The sequence below is a fragment of the Carassius auratus genome, chromosome 24 (genome assembly GCF_003368295.1).
Source record: "Carassius auratus strain Wakin chromosome 24, ASM336829v1, whole genome shotgun sequence".
NCBI lineage: Eukaryota > Metazoa > Chordata > Actinopteri > Cypriniformes > Cyprinidae > Carassius > Carassius auratus.
In genome coordinates, this window is record NC_039266.1 from 11,271,330 (window position 1) to 11,293,522 (window position 22,193).

Below are 22,193 nucleotides of genomic sequence, written 5' to 3' on the forward strand. Positions count from 1 at the left end.
TAAAAGATAGGTGTAACAAAATACAAACTTCACAATCTCGGGAAGAAGGAGGTGGCAACCGGCGGACATTCAAATGAAGACTTTAATAATAAAATAAACACGCGACAGCCCCTCGCAGACGACTGCCGTGCACAAACAAAACAAAACACCAAATAAAGCCCAGGGCCTGGTCCTCTCTCATCCTTCACTGTCGTCGCTCATCTTTTATATTCTTCCGATCTCCTCCGTGGGACGCAAGACCGGCGAGTGGAGCAAGTGTTGCTCATGTCCCAATCACTCCACCGGCCTCGCTCCGAGCCCCACTCGTCACAATAGGGTGACACTTCAGTGGGACCAATTCCCTAATCCTACCCGCTACCTAAACTTGACAACTATCTTACTATTAATAAACATCAAATTAGGATTTTATTGAGTCATAGTTACTGGTTTGTTAATAGCGAGAATTGGAACTTAAAATAAAGTATGACCAAAAATAGTATAAAAGTTTAACCTAAATTAATAAATGCTGTAAAATGGTCGACTGTTAACAAAGTTAACATTAAATCTAATTGAAGAGTGACAAAAAAAAAATAAATAAAAAAATTCAGTGGTGTAAAAAAGCTACAAAACATAGCCTTTGATTTGATTTTACTCTTTAAGGGTTAATCAGACTATGAAAAATAGGATTAATTGTTATATGTTAATACCCCCCCCCCATGGCCACAAAGCCTTTATACACAAAAAGTTGTTATATTTTGATGAAAGGTTTGACAAAATGAAAATGGATGTAGGACGTTTCAAGCTCCAAAAAGGACAAAAAAACTAAACAAAACACTAAAGTATCCATATAATCTGATCATTATAGACCTTAATCAGGTTAGACACCATATTAAAAAGAGCTTAGAGTGTTTACAATGGAGCTAATTTTGTAAAGGTCATATAATATTCACAACTGATGTAATTTGAGAAATACATTTCATCAGCTTAACAATCGGCATGTTGTTAAACAGTACAATCCATTGAACGCACTGTACTTCTATCTCTCACAGCCTCGTTTTCGTTCCTGTCAAATTTGCCACTAACAAGATCTATCCTAAGTCATCTAGAAACAACAGCTTTTGTGTTCAGTTTTTGACATGAGGGTGAATAAATGATGACATTTTCATTTTTGGGAAGTAGGTATGAATTTCTACCTTGAGATGTTGTGCATTTATCTGCTGAGAAGCAGCAGTACTCACTCTCTAGACTTGTGGAAGTTGCAGCGCATCAGGGGGATTTTGATGACCTGGTCTCTGACTCCCACAAATAGCTCACTGCGGCTGTGAAGTATGAGCAGGCTGCGGATTGGCTGCCTCTTCTTTGGGGGGAAAAGCTCGATCTCATCCAGCAAACAGCTGCCCGTGGTCTGGTTCAGTGGAGAGAGCACCTTCTTAATAGTGCCGTAATCTAGAAAGTAGAAAGAGAAATTTGAAAACAAGTGTCTTAGATAATAGAAAGAAGGTAAAGAGACGGGGGGAAAAGAGTTAGGAAGCAGTTTAGGTGATCAAGTGGGCATCTCTGATAACCTGGTGAGATTGAAAGGAAATGATGTCAGAGGAGCAGCAGTGGAGAATGACCTCAGATCTCTTCTATCACATGAAAATTCTATATAGTGCTAGTCTGCCATCTGGGCTGTCAACTTAAATATGGATGTGCTATTTGGATCAGAAAGGGCAAAGAGGGCGGACTGACTACTCTCCAGAGAAGATTCATTATCTGTTCCAAAGGGTGGCTTTTGTACAGTTGAAAGGAGGGCAGAATTATCGGCTGAATCACCTTTCGCAGGTTATACATCCCTCTATGGAGCATGTGGTCTGTGAGTCCATGGAGGACATTCATTGGTCTCATAATGTCACAAAGAGTGAACTGGATTGGTTTGATAAGCTATTTAATATCTATCTTATCCTCGCAGTAGTTGCCGTTGTTCTTTTGTTCGCTCTAAAGCGGCCTGTCAGATGTTTTATAGGAGCCATACAACATGTGGGGCAATGAACTTTTAGATACTACAAGAGCCACTGATTAGGTCCCTGCTCTTGTCAAAACAGGCTTCAGTGCTCTATTTCATTCCATTCGACTGTGAAATTCCAGCTACGTTCCTCACACGTCAAGCTATTATTGTCTGGCATGAATTGAATCAAGGCTAACTTTATAAACATGGCGTATAAAGGACTGTTTGCCATAGCAAAGGATCTTATCTTATAGCGCCTCGCAAATATTTGAATCTTGAGTGCACGTCATTTTCATGGAATACATAACAAGCGACTGCAATGTTGAGCATTAAATGATTAATTCATCATTTACTCATCCTCATGTTGTTCCAAATGAGTATGAAAAGATTAAAAAAAGCCAATTTTCCATACAGTACATTTTTCAAAAAAGATGCAAAAGCACTATATAGAAGTGATTCATACAATGTGTGCACAATATTTTGACATATGAGAGGTTTGTATGAGGAACAGACCAGTGTTAGCAATGTTAAAACTATTACAATTTGCATCCAGTAATTAAAATCAAAGCTTTAATAAACTATGATACCATTTTAAGATGGAAACTGAAACTGGAAATACTGCCTTGGCAACTAATATCCGAAATGAACAAATAATAATACTAAGTCAACAGACTTAAATAAAAGATATTACTATTATTGTCTGAAAATATTTACGTTGAACTTTTGTGTTTTTAGGAGAGAAGTAGAGATCTTTCTTTCGAGTCAGATCTTTTAAATGAATTAGTTAAATCAGTTCAAATTTTTTTATTTTTTTTTTATTTTTTTAAGTTCTAGAAGATTTGGAATACAGAGAATGGACCTTTTTTAAGACCGGAAGCCATTTGTGACCATTAAAATTCTCATTTTTCTGTGCCACAAAGAAATAAAGTAATACTTTTTTGCTGAACAATACATTTTATTCTTTTTTTGCTATTCCATTCCTTTATTCCCTCACTGTCAGACTAGACAGACATTGTGAATGCTGTTGTAAATCAGCATGAGGCTCTGACTTCCTGATAATCGAAAACAGTCTGTGTATTACAGAAATAAAACCATAGTCACGCTACTCGCCCAATTAGCAAACAGCTTTTAAACCCTGACTGTCCTGTGTGTTTATGTTGTACAATTTAACAAGTGCCTCCTTCCCTTTAACAAGTATTTATTTTACACAGTTCCTTAACAATAAGTGTTCCTGTTATTTAATTTCTGTTGACGGGTAACTAGATGTTCAGTGTTTTTCAGCCGTGCACAGGCCAGAACAGACAGACTTGGAGATTTCCAGTGCTCTGGTGTGCATCTGGATAGCAAATGACAGCTTACAGTAAATTCTTTCCCCTATGTAAGCACATGCTGCCTTTGATGTTTTATCGTTGCTATGTGTCTAATGCCTTTATTCAGCCTGGTGACCAACTGTTGCTTGCTTCAAAGACCAATGATTCAAGTGGACCACCAATTACTAGAGTCAGTTTTCCCCTGTGCCTCCCTTATGGCAATGCAGAAGTCTTCACTCGACAAAGTTCTGATGGTAAAAGTAACATTCTAATAAGCTGTGGGTTTAATGAGAAGTCGGCCACCTGGGATTCTCTGACTACTTTCATATTACAGGCTTTAATGCTCATTTCAGATTTTTTTTTCTCAGAACTGTTTATTTATTTATTTTCTTGTTTAAGTTCTTGTTTGTTAGTGACCCATATCTGTCTTCAGTGTGAATCGACTGACAGATTTATATATGTGCGTGTGTGGGTGGATACTTACATTACTGTTCAAAAGTTTGAGGTCGTTAAAATTCTGCTTTTGAATGGCTCCCAAAGGCTGCATTTATTTGATTAAAAAACTAAAATATTATTACCATATAAAATAATTGGTTTCTATTTTAATTTATTTAAAATATAATTTATTCTTGTGATACAAATCAGAATTTTCAGTATCATTACTCCACGCTTCGGTGTCACATGATTCTTTAGAAATCTTTCTATGCTGATTTGCTGCTCAAAAAACAAAAAACAAAAAAAAAAATTCATCATCACTGTTGAAAATAGATATGCCCCTTAATATTTCTGTAGAAACCGTGATCCCTTTATTTTAAAATTCTTTAATCAGTAAAAAGTTCAAAATAATATGATTTACTTGAAATAGATATATTGTAATTTAATGCATCCTTGCTGAATAACTATATTCATACCTAAAAACTCGTCAATTGTGACTTTATTTCTTATTTTTAAAATGTTCTATTTTTGATGGAATCGGCAGAAATGAGCTTTTATACTAATAAGATCACTCACTACAAGCATCTGGCACAACTAATGGACTGCATTTGCAATTCTGCAGGAAGTAGTGTGCTATTAGTGTGCATCTTATGCTGCAACTCCATTAACCTTCATCAGTACGTATATCTAATGCAGTGCTTATTTTAGACTATATTAAATGTGCATAAATGTTAACGCTATGTACAGATCTCTTTTTTCTATGTAAAGGTAATGTGGTACTATACCTGTTGCTAGATAAATGATGTGATAGAGCATGTCTTTGCCCTGCACTACATCCACAGCCACATGGGAGAAGCGCACATTGTCCTCCATGAAGTATGGCACAGGAACGACGGGCTGCACCACCTCGTGCATCAGAATGAACTTCTGGGCGTCCTGCAAATTCCTCTCCGTTAAGTTCACATAGGAGCCGTAATCTATAGTGCCACACTGAGAAAGAACAAGAGAGATACAAACAGAGAGACGCCGATAAGAAAAAACCCCAAAACAAAACAAAGGATTTACGGTTTGCGAAGAAATGCAAAAAAAGTACCTAAAAGCTGTTGGTCTGAAAAACCCATTTGCTGTATGAAATCATCATAATTTCTTCTATAGAAAAGCATTTACTGTAGAAATCTGGATAGCAGTTGTTTCCCTAAATTAATGTTTTCCTCCCTGAATAAGATTTTATATGGAGAAACAAATTAGCTGGCCTCACAAACCTGCACTCTCTCGGATCACATATAATCAACATCAATCAGCTGGAGATCAACTCAGGCATAATTCTACTCAAATGGGGTGCATGTTGGTTTTCAAGAACAAAATATACAGCAAGCCATTTTCCATCAATGCTGGAAGCCATACATTTGAAGCTCGTAAATCTGGCCTCAACAACATGGACAAATGCTTGATGAAGATGTCACAGCAAGCTAGATAAAGTAGGGCTAATGTACATCATGAATCCTTGCGGTTCAGAGAGAAAAGGGATGAAGTCAAAGACTTTCATGAGGACTCCGGAAACTTAATTATCAGGTCACAGAGATCGGCTTCAATAAGCCAGACGAGAAAGTCTGATTCAGCTGATCCAAAAGAGAAGTCCATGCTGATCAGACAGTTTTGAAAGGGTTTAGATATGGTAGTCAAGTCATTTTAATGGGGTCATTACCAGGCCTGCATAGAATCTGCTCCCAATGCCAACAGTAAGCGCTGAAGATTTTCAAAGAATCTGAACACGTCATTCAGAGCATCTGGCCCTTGTGTATTCCTTATTAGAGGTGAAATGTAATCCAACTGGTTTTCAACACTATTTACTACGTTTAAAATACATTATGGCGAATTTCACCAGAATTCAACTTGGAAAATGTAAATAAAAGTCAATCTGGACCTGAACATGGATCTCACATCACATTAAAATACATTTAATGGCTTTAGATGAACGTTTTTACAATTAACAGCAATTGAGACACAGATACATTCCTTCATTCTGACCCCGAGTTAGATTTCGGAAGAAAGTCTTAAAACGCTGCACTGCAGAGTCAGTCATTGTGAAGTGGCTGGCAATACTCCACAGGAGATGAATACTGGTTTTATTAGCTCTTATTTTCCAGCCAAAAATGTTATAAGCTGGCAATTTTATGAATAAATTCACGAGCATTACAAAGACATGGAAATGGAGGCAAATTAACAACCATGAGAGAGGCTTGAGGTACTGTGACCTGATCTGTCTCCCCTCAGATATCATCGAAAATATCAGACTTAGGTGTTTGTGGGTTTTGGATAATTGGACAGTGCTCAGAAAAATAAAAACTCACCTCACATATTCTTTTTTTTTTCTTGGAGAATAATCAGGCAAACACATGAGGCAATAAAACCTAAAACATCAGTCACCATCTCATTTTAATTGGGCACACATTGGTGGTACAGTAGTTGAGGTGAGAAAGTCAATTATTATTATTTTTTGGTTGTTTACTGCTGGAGTGCTGCCAACAGAAAGAGACCTGGCACTTTTCACAAATACCGTATTATTTGGCATTAGAGCAGCAAAGATAAAAATCCCACATTTTTTAATGTTACTAACCTCGAATGAAATGTAGGAAGTTTTTACAATTTTTGACCTGTCCCACTTCAATGGTAGTTAAACATTTAAATAATATTTTGAATTTTATCAATTTAGAAACTCAGGTAAAAATATTTATATTACAAACTAATCTGAATTACTTCCTGCAGCATTGTGGAAAAACACGATTTGTAAATGTTAAAAACGTCCAAAATTGTTGTGCTGCTTAGTATTTCTGTAGAAACTGACACCTTTCCTGGGATTTGTTGATTGATGCAAAGTTCTATCTTTTGGAACATTATAAATGTCTTTATTGTCACTTTGATATTTTATTTATTTATTGATATTTAATCACATTTGCAACCCTGTTACTCATTGTATGATTAAGTTTTCTACTGAATAGAAAAATCATATAATTATGTTTAGTATAAAAAAAAAAACAAAAACATTTAAACAACAAATGCTGTTGCAGGGTCTCATCAAATAATGGAAAATAAAACTCAAAATGACTTCTTGAATGGATAATGATTCTCCGAAGGTTAAGCACCTCCTTTCACTGACCATTTGAGAGGTTCAGGCCCTGTTCTGTAGCCTATTTGTGGAAAGTGCCACTTAACTTTTCAAGTAGATGGAGCGAATGCATACTGTCCGTAAAAGTGACTGTCATTTTCTGGGTGCTTACCTGAAAGTCAGGGTTGGGATTGGGGTAGGGCAGCCAAGCGGAGCGTGAGTTCTCCTGGTACTTGAAAGGCCCACTGAACACTTGGGTAATAGCGCTCAGATTGAATGCGCACACTGCTGATGCGGCAATGCTGTTGCTGAGAACAGAGTCAGAAGCAGGCAGTCAGCACACACAAACACACACTCAAGCGCACACTTATATGCAACACTTTTTCACTGACAATCATTTAAGCACAGTGGAACACAATGTGAAAAATGGATCTGTCCATGGCTGACTGTGATACAGATCACACACTACCAGAGAGATAACAGCAGATAAGCAAATAAAAAAGGCAAATGTATGGTGTTAAATTGAAAGTGTCCTCACAAAAAAATCTATGCAATTAGTAACAGGCTTTTGGTGAGAATGCAGACCACAAAATTGACATTCTGCAGGAAATAATGTGTCATAAGTTGACTTTTGTGCTTTGAAACCCCGGGAACATAACAGTGGATATCTTAAAACTGTGTGTTGTGATTAAAAGGTGCTTTACTCACACATTAGTAGTGAAAATCCCATAGAGAAGCTCGAGCTCCGGCAGGAAAAAGGTTCCTTGCAGTTCGTTGTAGTTGAATGGAATCTCGCCCGGCCGTGAGCAATTAAGCCTGGCCTTCATAAAGGTGGTCCAGGTGTCCTCCAGCAGAAAACGGCCCCCGATGTCGTTCTTGCAGACGCGGGCGGTGCGAGAGAACACCGTCCGGCCGCAGTCGTGCTCCACGGCGTTCTCACGGAAGAAGAAGTAGGTGAAGTTGCTGATGTCATAGGAGGAAACGAAGTTGGGCTCTAAGTTTGACAGAAACGGGGGACAGGTGACAGTGATTAATAACGGATTGCACATGGAGCAGAACCACTAGCCCATCGAGATGCATTTATTAATCTTATGCGTAGGTAATGGACAAACTCATTTGTCATGGGAGAAGAGAAAGGTTACAGTGAGAAACGATCAAAGTGAGCTAACTTGTTTAATTAGCGTTCTCCATTCAAAACAGGTGAACGCACCAGCCTCTAAAAAGGCAAAAAGAGCAACCATCATGGCCAGATCTGTAAGATTCAAAGTGAGGAGGTGGATGTGATTGACAGCAAATTCATTTTCTTTTGTGGTGAGGAGCTTTGCACATTTGCACAACATGGAGGAAAAATCAATTGGAAAAAGTTAATGTCATGTAAATGTAAATCAGTTCTTCTCTGTCAAGATTTTCTGATGACAATTTTTAAACCCATCAGCTCAGGCGAATTTTTAGCTTAGATGTTGATGTTTAGGTTTGGAGAAACGATTAAAGTCTACAATTAAAGGGATACTTTGTGCAAAAATGAAAATTTAAAACCTTTATGTCTGGCTTTCTTCTAAATATTTGAGAAGGTTTTTTAAGGTATAAATATTTTTTTACCAGTAAAATGGTGACTAAAACTGTTGGTTACCATCGATCTTCAAATGATCTTTTATGTTCCTCAGAAATAAGTCATTCAGGATTGGAATCACATGATTGTGAGTTAGACACTCACTATTTGAACTCAACAACAAATGATCCGGGAAAAGCTTACTCATCTATCTGAAAGGATCATGAGTACATTTATTTTACTTTTCCAAATAAGCACATTTACTTGTTAAGTTACACTTGCATTAAGTTTTGTTCTTGCAGATGTTTGAAACCTTCTCAGAACAGACCTGCAGCCTATTTTTTGTGTTGTGAACCATCAGTTAAGAACAACTGAAGAGCTCTTTAAAACAGATGTGCTACTTAAACATACATATCACCCCCACCCCCCAACATGTCATCATTAACACCTCCTTTTGTTGTTCAGAACCTCAAATATGGAACACAAAACCAATGTAAGGCAGAATGTTACAGAATGAGCGACATAAGTCATTTTTTTCATACAATAAGAAAGAAATTCAGTTGTGTAATGACATGAAGGTGAATAAATTATGACAGAAATTAAATTTTTAGGTGAACTACACTTTTAAAAAAACAACTTATGCAACATTTTCCAAAGACTAATCGGGCACTTGATTGCTATTAATGACTTAAGTTTTTTTTTCTCCTCTTAATTGAATTCAATATAATTGATACAATACCATTGAGCCATTTGGAGTTGTATTGAGCAGTACGCAGAGGTGGAAGTCCTCCCAGGCTTCTGTAGATTGCCGGGTCCCTGCCGGAAAAGTCCATGGCTGTGGCGGCATAAAGCTCCCCACTGGAAGTGATGAGGGCAGTGGAATTATGCAGAGGGTTATAGGGGCACCGTGCCATCCCACTGATTTGATCATGGACCTCGGTCAGGTTAGTCAGCTGTGCAGAGAAACAGAGATTGAATTCAGACTTGGAATTCTTATACCTGAATGGCAAGTATATATCTTAGTAAATACAAACTGAATCCAAATCATGGAATAAATAATTTTGGATGCATTATTGTTTGTTTTGAGTCTGAACAGAGAAATACATCCAAACATTTCCACGGACGGAAATCTCTAAGATGTTCTAATTCTGTTTATGCGACGCGCTGATGTGGCCATTCACCGTTCAAATCATTTATTACTGCGGAAACACTCTGCCTATTTCCATCCGTGTTGTGTGCTATTTTGTTAGACGCCAAAAATGTTTATCTCATTACTTGGTTGTCACGCCTAGTGGTGGCTGCAATAGCTAAATGCTAATCGTTCGCAACACACCCGTTCTGTCCTTATGTGCAGTACGGCAAAGCCTTGATTCTTGCTTAGTGTGACATTTAGCCAGCAATGGGAAGCTACCATGACAGGGAGGTAATTTACATTTGTATATAATAAGCACAAGGGATATGCCACCAAAGAAAGCGAGTATGACTTTTCGTGCTGGTCCAAGTTTCTTTATCCGATTTCTGTTCCTTCACACGGGCGAACGGAGACATCCAGAAAATTCTCCATCTGAACTACTAGAGAAGCTATTAGTGAACCATATCGGTTTAAAGCAGTGGTCCTCAACCAGGCTCAACTTCGGCAAACTTCCAAGAGAGCCTTAAAATGACATACAATCAGACCAAACAAGCATACATAAACAAGCTAAAACAACTTAAAATCAAGATATTTCTTCATTATGCCCTTAACAACTCCTTTTTTGTTTTGTCTTTCAAAAAACAGGATATATGAGGAAGCCTCATTATAAAAGTGTGATTTGTGGACATGGAAAAGTCTAATATGTATATCGTCTGAGCTCTAAAATATGTATATATGCCAGGTTCTAAAATATTTTATTGGGTATAAATTGTGAGTAAATCCTTATCCAGTGAACCACGTATAACTGCGGGAAAAAAGGGAAATTATTGTGGACAAAATGGGGCAATGAAGTCAGAAAGGTTAAGAACCACTGAAGTAAAGGACTGCTTCCGTTATCACTGCCAAAAATGATTTCCTTACTCAGTATTTTTGTTTTGTTTTCTAATAGAAACATCTAAACATTCCTTACTTTTACAGTGAAAAAACAAACAATGAAATACATTTACTTGAGAGACAAAATTAACTAAGCCTTGTTTAAAATTTAAACTAGGAAAATTTAAAGATTTTGAGCATTAAAAAAGAAAACACACACACACACAACTGTGGGGACTTTCCATAGACTTCTATTACTTTTATACCGACTAGACAATATTTTTTCTCCCCTAACCTAACCCTAACCCTAACCCTACCCCTACCCCCTTACAGAAAACCTGTTTGCATCGTTACACTTTCAGATAAACTTTATTAGCTTTTTTCATATTTAGTTTTTCCCTTTGTGGGGACTGCAGGCTTGTCCTCACAATATCATTTAATATATAATATAATATAATAAAAAAATATATTTTTTGCAGTACTCAGAAGGGAAAGGATTTTAAGAGCTGTTAGTGCCGTTTCCTTTGAGTGCACAGTCAAACCCTTATCATCATATTTAAAATTTTATAAAAATTGGCATCAAAAACACATTTGAAAAATCCATTTAAAGTTTCTGTTTTAATGACGCTCCTACCTTCCATATTCATGTGGTATCTGGTACCTGAAAAAATGACAAGTGAATGGTTTTCGAATTGAGCAATACATCTCAAGCAGCAGTAAATTAATCTATGCAGCTTGAAATGTCATGCCTTCAGTGACTAGCTTATTTTTATACCAGGAAATTTGACATACTGCATTGTGCTCAACCCTATCGGTCCGTCCCGAAGGCGGATTAGATCCTGTGTGGCCTCTCCTGAATGCTTTTATCTTACATGCAGCTGACGGCCACAACACTTGCCCTGTGTAATCAATGTAAAGAGGGATTATCCTTGATGTTGGCTCGAAGAAAACCTCCGCGAATGGCTGGAAGTGTCTCGGCTTCCTTCAGGACCTGGAGCCATTTAGCTGGCAATAAAGTCAGGCGAATTTGCATGTTTGGCAAGGCGAAGCAGTCTTTTGAAGCGTCGGTGCCAGGGAGATACTTCACCCTGAGCCAACGCCTGAACGGATGTGCCTTTTCTTGGGTGCGAAGAAAGATGAAAGGCGTTTATTGATGGAACACCTTCTGACAAATAGCACTCGGAAGCCTTCGCAGATATGGACACGCTACCCATAATGCACATTAATGGAGAGGGTTGAAAGATGCCTCTTCAGGAGACTGGCAGCTGTGTTTGAGCAGCACTACAACCTCGATAGCCGATTGTTTAAAGATGAGGCTTTACTGGCGGCGTTACAAGGACACAACGGAGAATTTTCGCTCGTGCCTTCCTGGCTGCGCTAAGTCCTTTCCTGCTGGCACGAGGTACTTATAATGGTAAATCCCTGGGTGATTTAGCTTTGAGTCAATAAATAGCCAAGGAAATGATTGCCATCGTATGCGAATCGACTGTCATCATCATTATCAGGTTTGAGGAAAGGATAGAAGAGTAATCCAGTCATTCAAATTCAGGGATTCGAGCACAAGAGACTTACATACTTGAATGAAAACTAGGAGATGTGAGGGGGAATAATGGGGGATGTCAGTAAATGTGCTTGCCGGAGATGCTTATCTTTCAATCAGCCACATTGAGTGGCATTTATTGCGATAGGTGGCAACTATGCTGCAACCCAAGCGCTGGAAGAATTCGTCAAAGATAAAGTGCAAACACTCGCACAACACCTGCATAACAAGTGTGAACTTTCCACAAAGGACAAGAGACTTAGAGATACTACAAAATCCCATTTTATTTGAAAAACAGGCCTTGGTTGTTATTGTTGTTGTTTTTTTTTCTCTCGATCTCAAAAAAGCTTCTTTTGATGTGAAGCACGAACAAAAGTTTATTGAAATAAACCACAGGCTTTGGTTGAAATACCACATGCTATGCTACACAACCCACACACGGATGAAAATGTCAAAGGAGGTCAATGTGGGAGAGGAAACTTGGGACAAAGCAAGCATAACATCAGGTCAGGAAGCCAGTGCATTATATTAAGTGCATTGATGCGTTTACGTTACCGTGCGGTTGGTGCAAATTGGAGTGAATGCATTTGTCCCGCATGTAAACAGCCTGTCGCCGTTGACAAGTAGAACACGGATGTAATTCTGGCACTCCTCCTGTGAAAAGACGGATGGGAAAATGTGTAAGCAGTATCAAAAGTGTTGACTATTAGCATTACAAATGAAAAATTGAGCCAACTCGGAAAAATGTGTGTTGGCAAAATCACAACACGCTATAAATAGAAAACCTTGCCTTTTTGTTAAAGAGGTATAATTCACACGAAAAAGAAAATTCTGTCATTACTTACTCTTCGGAACACAAATTAAGATATATTTGATGCAATCCAAGAGCTTTCTGACCCTGCATAGACAGCAATACAACTCATATGTTCAAGGCAGAGAAAGGAAGTAAAGACATCATTAAAATAGTACATGTGACATCAGTGGTTCACTTTTCACAGTGGTACTTTTTGTGCACAACGAAAACAAAAATATCGACTTAATTTAAAAATATCTTCTCTTCCATGTCAATCTTCAACGCGCATTCAGGACAGTACCCATTTCCATCAAAAATACCTTAATATGTGTAACGAAGATGAGAGAAGATTTTATGAGTTTGGAAAGACATGAGGGTGAGTAAATAATGACATAATTTTCATTTTTGGATGAACTAACCCTTTTAAAGCTAATCAAAAGTTTGTTTATTATAAAATATTCATTTATAGAACCAGCCTGAAAAATGAAAAATAAAAATAAAAAGAACATAACAACAAAAACAACAACAACAACAAATATATATATATATATATATATATATATATATATATATATATATATATATATATATATATATATATATATAAAACAGTTATATTAAAAAGAAATATGTATACTTTTATTATATATTACATTTATACAATCTATATTTTTAACAGTTATTTAAACCTGTTGTCAGATTTCTTTGCTGATTGAACAATATGATCAGCAATGTCCATTTAGAAAATGTATGTACTGTATGGTGAATTTTCATATGATGATCAAACAAAATCTTGACAAGCCTTTTATTCCATTAGCATTGACAATTTTCCCCAAGTGTAGAAATCATAATCGTAATTGAAATCATAGTCATATTCATCAATATGAAAATTCACCCTACAGTACATACATTTTGTAAATGGACGTTACTGATCTTATTGTCAACAATTCATTTGTGTATGTTTCAATAAAAAAAAAAAATAATAATAATAAAAAAAAAACACGACACCAATCTTCCAGTGAAATGACTGGCTTCTCTCTGATACTATTTATTGGAGCATTTTAATCATTTAGTCTGTTTAAACTTTACTTTTTACTTTTTGATAATCCTTTACATTTAGCAATTGCAACAACTATTAAAACTTTTTCCATAGCTTTGTTTGTGTTTATCTTATTGTGTATTAATCTATCATATGTACATCACATTGGCCAACAGCTGTCGTTTTAATGCTCTACAAATAAAGTGACACTGACACTGACAATACAGAACAAAAGATTTGTCATTCCTTTTTCATTGCAACTTTAAGCCAAATTTACGAGACCATTATTGTTTGATTTGAATGACTTAACAAGAAATCTTTCAAAATGAATTTTTTTAAGCTTAGTTACATTTGTCTTCCAATCAGATTGTCTGCTATATTAGACCAGCTGCAGGACTTCTTGAACCGTAATGCTTCAGTTAGGTTTGTTTTTACAAGGCTTTTTGAGAATTAGTAAATCATTCTTGTCTGAAGTACTTGAAGCCCTGTCACCCTGTCTCGCTCTCTGTTGATTTAAAGGTGTTCCAAGGCAGTGATTGAGGGGGTCAACTTTATTTGCTCGTCAGAATGGCTGTTAACCCGTGAAGTCGTTCATTTCCCTGCACTAAAAGGAGTCCTGAAAAAAAAGGATGATTTACATTTGCTAATGCAATTTGGCTAGGGGGCAGCGCTTTGCTGTATGCGTAAATAAATGGAGATTTAATATACCTACCACATCACAATGTGACATGTTTATGGAAACCCCTGACAGATGGCCACACTCCATAGTGTAATATAGTGGCTGCTATGCACTGTTTGCATTACAAACAATACTAAGTCGACAGAACACCATTCACTCCATTAAACACTTTCCTTTGTTCTTGAAACAACAGACTCACGAAAACCAGATGCAGTGGTTGAAAGAGACAATTATTCATTTAATTCCATTAAAGATAATGTTTTGTAAAGTAGTAAAGCCCCCAAAAAAAGAAAAAAGAAAAAACGTTTTCAAATTGCTTTGTGATGTGTAAAACAACCAAAAAGTCTTAAAAGGAATAGTTCAGTTATAAAAAAATGGAGATTATGTCCTCATGTTGTTCCATTCGTAGGATTTTTTTCTTATTTGGAACACAAAAAACGGATTTTGAAGAATCATACTGGTCCTTCTTTTGAGGACCGAGGCTTTCAAGCTTCATAAAGTATTATAAAATTGGTCCATGCAAATTGCATGCTACATTTCAAATCGTCTAAAGCCATACGATAGCTTTGTGAAATCATGAAAGTTAAACTTCAGAAAGAAATGTTAAATTAATCGACTGATTTGGTTCACAGATCTGGTCTGAATAATTCAGATTGACTGAGTTATGAGTGATCTCATCATTAGGGCTGGGCCAAAAAATTTTTCACGATTATCATTGCGATACAATTTCCTGAGATAAAATGATGACAAGTGTTCGATAAATGTTCGATATAATGTTTATGCGCCAGAAGCGGAATGAATCAGCGGTACTCATTTGAACCGCATCACATGGACCATTGATCTGGTAAGCTCAAGGTTCAAGCGACAGCACAGTGCGAGCTCACTAGAGCAAATCTCTTAACAGCACTGTGAGATCCATTGTGAAGTGCGCAAATTCAGCTAACAAAACAAATAACTAGTTTAAAACCAGGGACCGTCTTCAAAAAATATCTTAAGGCTAAAAGTCGCTCATAGCTCACCGATTTAAGAGAAAATCTTAAAAATAATGGGCGTGTCAATCCTAAATTTAGGACTCTTAAAGTGTTTTAGCACTAAAACTAGCTCCTAAATCTGTGAAAGGTTAAGAGTAGTGAGGAGGACTCCTAAGTCACTAAGAACAAACCACAAACTATTCCAAAAATGGCTTATGCTGGCAATCTGCCTCTGAACATAAACATTTTAGAAACATTTGATGATAATGATCTTTTAAAAAGGTATCACCTTTGATTTTGGAGGTTACCCCAACTCTACATTTTCCTTCGATTATATCCTAGTTTTCATTAACCAGTGGGGCAAGTAGCAGCAGCTGTTCTGTCTGCATGTCTTACTATCAGCCATGATTATTCTACTCTGTTTATTAAAAGTCTGTTTATACGCATATCCGCTAACTGTTTTCGTGAAGCATACATGTAAAAGGCTGACAATTAGCTGAACATATACTTTTTATTCGAAAGTGGCAACTAACTTTTTATTAAATCTTTATTTGAATACAGAAACATAATATTGTGCTCTGCAATATTTCCATGAATACATTTCTGACAGAGACTATCAGCCAATCACTGTGTGCATAGTTATTAAGCATGCTGACATCATCTATGGCAACACGGTCAACACCCCCCTTTCTCTTAGCTTAAGACTTCTCTCTATTCCTTAGTAAAAGATTGTCTCAGCAGTTTTGTGAATAGGTTAAGGTTAGATACACTCTAATTTAACTCTAGCTGAACACTTTTACTGCTATTTAAGAGAACTCTTAGTGGTAAGATAAAATGTTTTGTTAATACCCACCCAGATTAAATAGCACTGGCGAACAGCAGAAACACTGTGCACAATGATGCAGTCATAAGACTTTTCTATCTACAAATCACAATAATTTACCATGCATTTACTGTAGTAACACTAAGTGCACCATGGTATTTTGGCAGAAATGTGGGACATTTTATTATATTATTAATGTAGACATGAATTAAATGTATTAAAGAAGTAATGGAATATAATAAGAGTATTTTTGTGATTAAGCTATATATAATTTGTGTATTTATACTAAATTTATTTAGTAGTACTACTGTTTTTCATAAACTAAATAGAAATAATTTGGTTACATTTTTACCATTGTATTGTAACTGTGGTTATAATGATCTAAATGTATGCTACTACGGAAGACCAATGGTTAATTTTAATAAAACTCAAACAGTCTGAATAAATACATTTCACCATTTAAAATTAGGAAATAAAATGTTAAAATTTATTGTGATATCAATATCAACTGATATGAACAATTATATCCTGATGATTTGTAATCCATATTACCCAGCTATCATATCACTTCAAAACAAAAGCTTTTTAGTATAGTTTTTGGTGCTTTTTTGTACCTCCTGAAGCTTGACATCTTCAATGTAATTGCATGAAAAAGAGCAACCAGCACATCATTCAAAATGCATCCTTCAGTGTGTTTTTTTAAAAATATTTTTTATTAAATAAATCTGGCACTTTTTTTTAGAACCAATATTATTTTATTTTTGGAACTAACTAATACTTTAGAGATATTTTGAGCCACCACATGTGCAGTCGATACAGCAAGACTCCACAATTGCAAGAAAGTTACAGCAGCCTCCTCCTGAAATTCGGAATAACAATCACATGTTGCTCAGAGTAATCAATCTTATTACAGGCTTCAAAACACTTTTCACAAGCGAATTAAAAAAACACTTGCGGGGCCATTCGCACAGGCTGAAACCGCATGGGGGCCTCTAGAAATACACCTTGGGGCTCAGCCCAGGCTGGAAGAATGACCAGCAATCCCAAACATAGTCCCTATACAGCTCCTATATGATTTAAAATGGCTCAGCTCAGTGTAGCATACTATAAAGCAAAGAGGGACCCTCCGTCTCATGTTCGACAGAGCTGAAGTAAGTGAAATATTAAAGAGATTTAAGAAACATTTTGTAGCACAAATCTGATCTGATTCAGTCAGCCTTCAAAAACACAAGGGAGTCGGTGCTGAAGTGCCATGGAAACAGCTCCATAGCAAAGTGGAAGAGACGTGGGAATGCCTGAGCAAGAGCGATGCCATAAATAATGGGCAAGCTATTTTAGGAGGGTGATTGCTTTCTTAAGTACAGGTAATATTTAAAATAACCTTCACTCAGGATGTGAATTACTGTGGGGTTTGGGGGTTTGAATTCCCCCTCTTCCCTCACCAATGGAAGTCAAAACAAAAGGTAGGTCTGAAACATATTTAAATTTTTCAGTAACCACAAAAGGGCAGATTACATGTTAGTTAGATCATATTTCCATGTGGCGCTAAATGGTAACAGAAATTGCGCCTGAGGTGGTCACTATAGCAACAGGACGTGCTTTAATGGTTTCTGTTAGGATCAGTATTGGATGTTATTTAAAACATAAAAAGGTAATAAATATGTACTATTATGAAAGAAAATGGCAATAAACTTATTTTTAAAGTGTTTTGTTTAAAAAGTCAAAAGAGTAGACGTTTTTCTACAGGGTTCTGAATTAAACTAATCATGACTACAGGAAGTTGCACTGAAATGACAGGAAGTATGGCAGGTAAAGGCATTCTGGGAAGTGAAGTGTTCTCTGTCCATTAATTTGCTTGTCTGAAAAAAAAAAAGGATTTATAATGGTTATTCCAAGGGTTAATCATTTTTCTGAATTTCGATTTAAATTCAAATGTTTAAATTCTAAGGTTTGGGGTTGGTAAGATGTTTTAGTTTTTCAAGTCTCTTAGGCTCACCAAGGCTGCATTGATTGAATAAAGTAAAAACAATAATATTTAGAAATAATATTGCAATTTAAAAGTTGTTTTCTTTTAGAATATATTTTGAAATTTAATTTAGTACTGTGAAGACAAAGTAATTTTTCAGCAGCCATTATTCTGGTCTTTAGTGTTATATTATTAGTTTTGCTGCAAAAAAAAACTGTGGAAACCATGAAACTTTTTTTTTTTTTTTCGGGATTTCACAAAATATCAGCCTTTATTTGAAACCGAAATAATCTGAAACATTATAAATATCTTTACTGTCACTTTTAATCAACTTAAAGGTGCTGTAGGGAACTTTTGTAAAAAAATATTTTTTTTACATATTTATTAAAGCTGTCATTATGTCCTGACAGTAGAATATGAGACAGATAATCAAAAATCAAGCTCCTCTGGCTCCTCCCAAAGGTCCTATTGCCATTTGCAGAAACTCCATCGCTCCCGGTAAAAAACAACCAATCAGAGCTGCGGTCCGTAACTTTGTTTGTGTTCAAAATGTAGAAAAATGAACATAAGCGAGTACACCATGAATCCATTTTCCAAACCGTGTTTTTAGCTTGTCCTGAATCACTAGGGTACACCTATAATAAGTGTTTATATTCAGACTATTTTAGATTGCTTCGGGGGCACCGCGGCGGAATAACCCAGTACCTTTGTGATTCTTCATAGACATAAACAGAGAGAAGTAGCTCCGGCTACGATGTTCTTCCGCAAGACGCAAGCAGTTCTGTTTATTAACCGCTAGAGCGTCAAAAGTTCCCTACCGCAGCTTTAGTGCATTCTTGCTCAATCAAATTATTAATTATTTAAAAACAAACAAAAAAATTTTTTCCAAGCTTTCCAAAATTAACCAAAAAAATTATCCCCTATAATATCCTTTTATAATTATCAAACGAATATGAAATATTTGGAGAATTTAAAACACTCATGGAAGGAAACTGTGAATGTCACTGTGATTGTGCAACTTTATATCCCTGAACGGTGCATAAAAGTACAAATTAGCAAGTAAACGTGACATATTATTACAGTTTTTGTACTTTTCAGATGTGCGTACCTCTGATTTGCCTCGACTGAAACAGGCTCCTTTGGTAAACTCATCGCAATGCCATTCTGCCTCCTGTAAACAAACACACAATAAGAAGAACATCATGAAATGACATGTTTTGCTGTTTAAAGAGGCCATTGTTGTGAGCTCATCATTCATACAAGGAAAAATAAAAAAACAGATCTGCTACATCAGACAATTGATCTATGCCTCAAATGATTTTTTAATTTACTAAGCTCTAGGATATAGTGCAAAAGAAACTCTTTTTTTAAATCGAATCTGTGTTTAGCCAGGTATTATTGATTGTCACTAAGAGGATAAATGAACTTGGCTATAGAAAGCAGGCAGATCTTGGATGATAATCACTTGTATTCAGCTCCCCGGCATTCTGGGAAAAACAACAGGCTTTTCAGAGGCAGCCTGTGTGCCGTCCTTCACCGAGAGATGAGGGTCCCAGAGACAATGACAGCGTCCACAGACTATGGTTGCATTCACATTTCACCGCTGGCACTGAACTGCTGGTTAATGCCAAGTCTGATGTCTGCAACTGCCTCCAAATGGATTTTAATATCAAATGAGCTCCTCGCACTTATTGACCATGAGATCTCTGGCTCGGATCCAGATGTGTGAGACTTTAAGCTTGCCAAGCGAAAGTAAGCGACTGACTATCAAAAAACAATTAAGGAATATGTTACAAAGGCACAGTGACCATTTTTATCCTTTCCAGAACTGAAAAATTAATGAGAAATTATCATTCCCCAAGGAGGCACGACTCTGGCTAGACAGTAACCTCATTTTGAAGTGATCTAGAGCACAGCAGAAGCCCTGTGGCTGCTGCCTGAGATGTTACTCTGTCTGGAGAGTCTTCGATCATGGCTTTATGAGACGGGATTGTTATGTCACCCCGGCCCGAGGCTGAACAGGACGTAGGGCACCCGTGACCCTCTGGAAACAGGCAAATATAAGTAAAAAAAATCCAGTTTCTCATTCCCTCGAGCCAACAGGGAATCTTACAAGTGACACTTAGAAGACGGTGCAGGGTGTGAATGTGCAAATGCAGGACTGAAAATCCGTCGTCTCGCTCAGTCATGCTGCTGAATGTGTTTCCCCCACGAGACCCATTCATGCCAAATCTCCACCGCAAGACAGAGAAATAGGCTGAGGGACGGAGACACAGGAAACTCCTTCACATCCAGAGTGACAAGAAAGATGATTTAATGTGTCAAAATAACCATTAGCAACTGATATAACACTTTCAGCCTGACAATGATAGGAAGGAGCAGAAAGAAGGCTGAGGGCAAAATACTACGCGCTTTCATGCTTCAAAGCATATTGTCAAATACCATAATTATAGCTAGGCAGGGGCGCTGAGGCACAACACTATATTTTTAACTGTGCATTTTATGAACTTTTGTAACCGAAAACAGCAGAAGCAATAGGAACAAACTTCATTCTTATATCCCAGGCTAGAAACCAGTTATTTTGAGGAAAGTCAGTCGTACAAACAAACTGCACATCAGCAGAATGTTTCAGAGTGCGAGGACAGCATTAGGATGTCTTAAAGTGGTTTTTGTGTGTGCCAGCACAAATTGCTTAGAGGTAGTAGTCGTCGCCCACTCGAGGTGCTGCCTTTAGCTCAGCAAAAATGGTGCGAAACGTGAATTAAATGTAATTACTAAAACCATTACCTTGACAAATTAGGTTAAATTATACTTTGGAAAACTGCATTATGAATTTCCAGGATAGTGTAAACAATGTCATTCAGTAGTTGGCATCATTCATCAGTAGAGCTATTTAATGATGTAATAATGCTGAACGTAACCATTAACCAACTTGAACTTGGCCATTAATGACTTGAATGTTATTTGCGCTCTTTGATATTTTTACACAAGACATTTTTCAAAAGTGATTAACGGAAAAGAGGCAGGTAGACACCAGCACAGCATAAAATTGCTCTTTCAGTAAAATGTGCTCCATTTATGTCAACTGGTATTTATGACTGACTTCAAAATGTTTATCTTTTAAAATTCAAAAAGACAAAAAGAAAGTGCGGTAATTAGTAATGAGAAAATGTATTAAAACAATATGGTAAGAAACACTAGTTTGCAATATCAAGCAGCAAAACAAATTGTTTTGTACAGCTAAAAATAGCTAGAAGGATGACATCCAAAAAGCCAAATTAAATTTACAGAAAAATACTTATTCAAGTCGTTTAAAGTGCCCCTATTATGCCATTTCCAATATTTCCTTTCATGCAGTGTGTAATGTAGCTGTATGTAAATGTAAACAATCTGCAAATTTGTAAAGCTGAAAGTGCATGATAAATAAAGTTCTTGTTTCCCAAAATAAAGAATCGACTCTCTACAGCCTAGACGAGTTGTTAGTAATTCGAATCCCACTTCCGTGACGGCAACACGTCACGGGGTAGAACATGAACACTCCACTGAATCACAACCTGTAAGGATGATAAATAACTACTGAAATTCTGACACCACTGTATGCCGTAGACAAATCACAACAGACTAGGCCATCTGACCAATCAGAGCCGAGCAGGCTCAAGGAAAGGAGGAGTTAAGAGAGACTGAAACTTTGAACTGCTTCGAACGAATCGTTTGAGAATCGCTGGAAAATGAGGTGATATTAAATGCATATTTTGAGAAAACTAAAGCATTTTTTTGACCTTGCATGCATGGAATCCTATTATAGGAGACTCCCAAAACAATATTAGGAACCGTAAAATGTGGAACCGTGTCATAATAGTGGCACTTTAAAATCGGCCTGGTTAAAAATTACTGTTTACTTTTAAAAATGTTCATCATCTATCAGCTTACATTTTACACAAAATATTGTCAGTTACGTTGTCAATATTTTCACCAAAAAAGAAATAGTCCAACCAAAGCCAAAACATTTCC

General features: G+C 36.7%; 1 protein-coding gene across 2 annotated transcripts in view; it reads right to left on the reverse strand.

Moving 5' to 3' along the window:
• Positions 1-22,193, reverse strand: part of sema5a (sema domain, seven thrombospondin repeats (type 1 and type 1-like), transmembrane domain (TM) and short cytoplasmic domain, (semaphorin) 5A) — a 123,343-nt gene that overhangs the window by 43,799 nt on the left and 57,351 nt on the right. For both annotated transcript variants that reach the window (XR_003275562.1, XM_026201021.1), the window contains exons 5-11: positions 19,291-19,353; positions 12,467-12,565; positions 9,106-9,319; positions 7,526-7,811; positions 6,990-7,125; positions 4,497-4,701; positions 1,218-1,425 (exon numbers count right to left, since the gene is read on the reverse strand). Coding sequence is in view for 1 of the 2 variants with exons in the window: in XM_026201021.1 (XP_026056806.1) it covers positions 1,218-1,425; positions 4,497-4,701; positions 6,990-7,125; positions 7,526-7,811; positions 9,106-9,319; positions 12,467-12,565; positions 19,291-19,353 (1,211 nt within the window). In the remaining variant the exon portion in view is untranslated. The remainder of the gene's footprint in view (positions 1-1,217; positions 1,426-4,496; positions 4,702-6,989; positions 7,126-7,525; positions 7,812-9,105; positions 9,320-12,466; positions 12,566-19,290; positions 19,354-22,193) is intronic.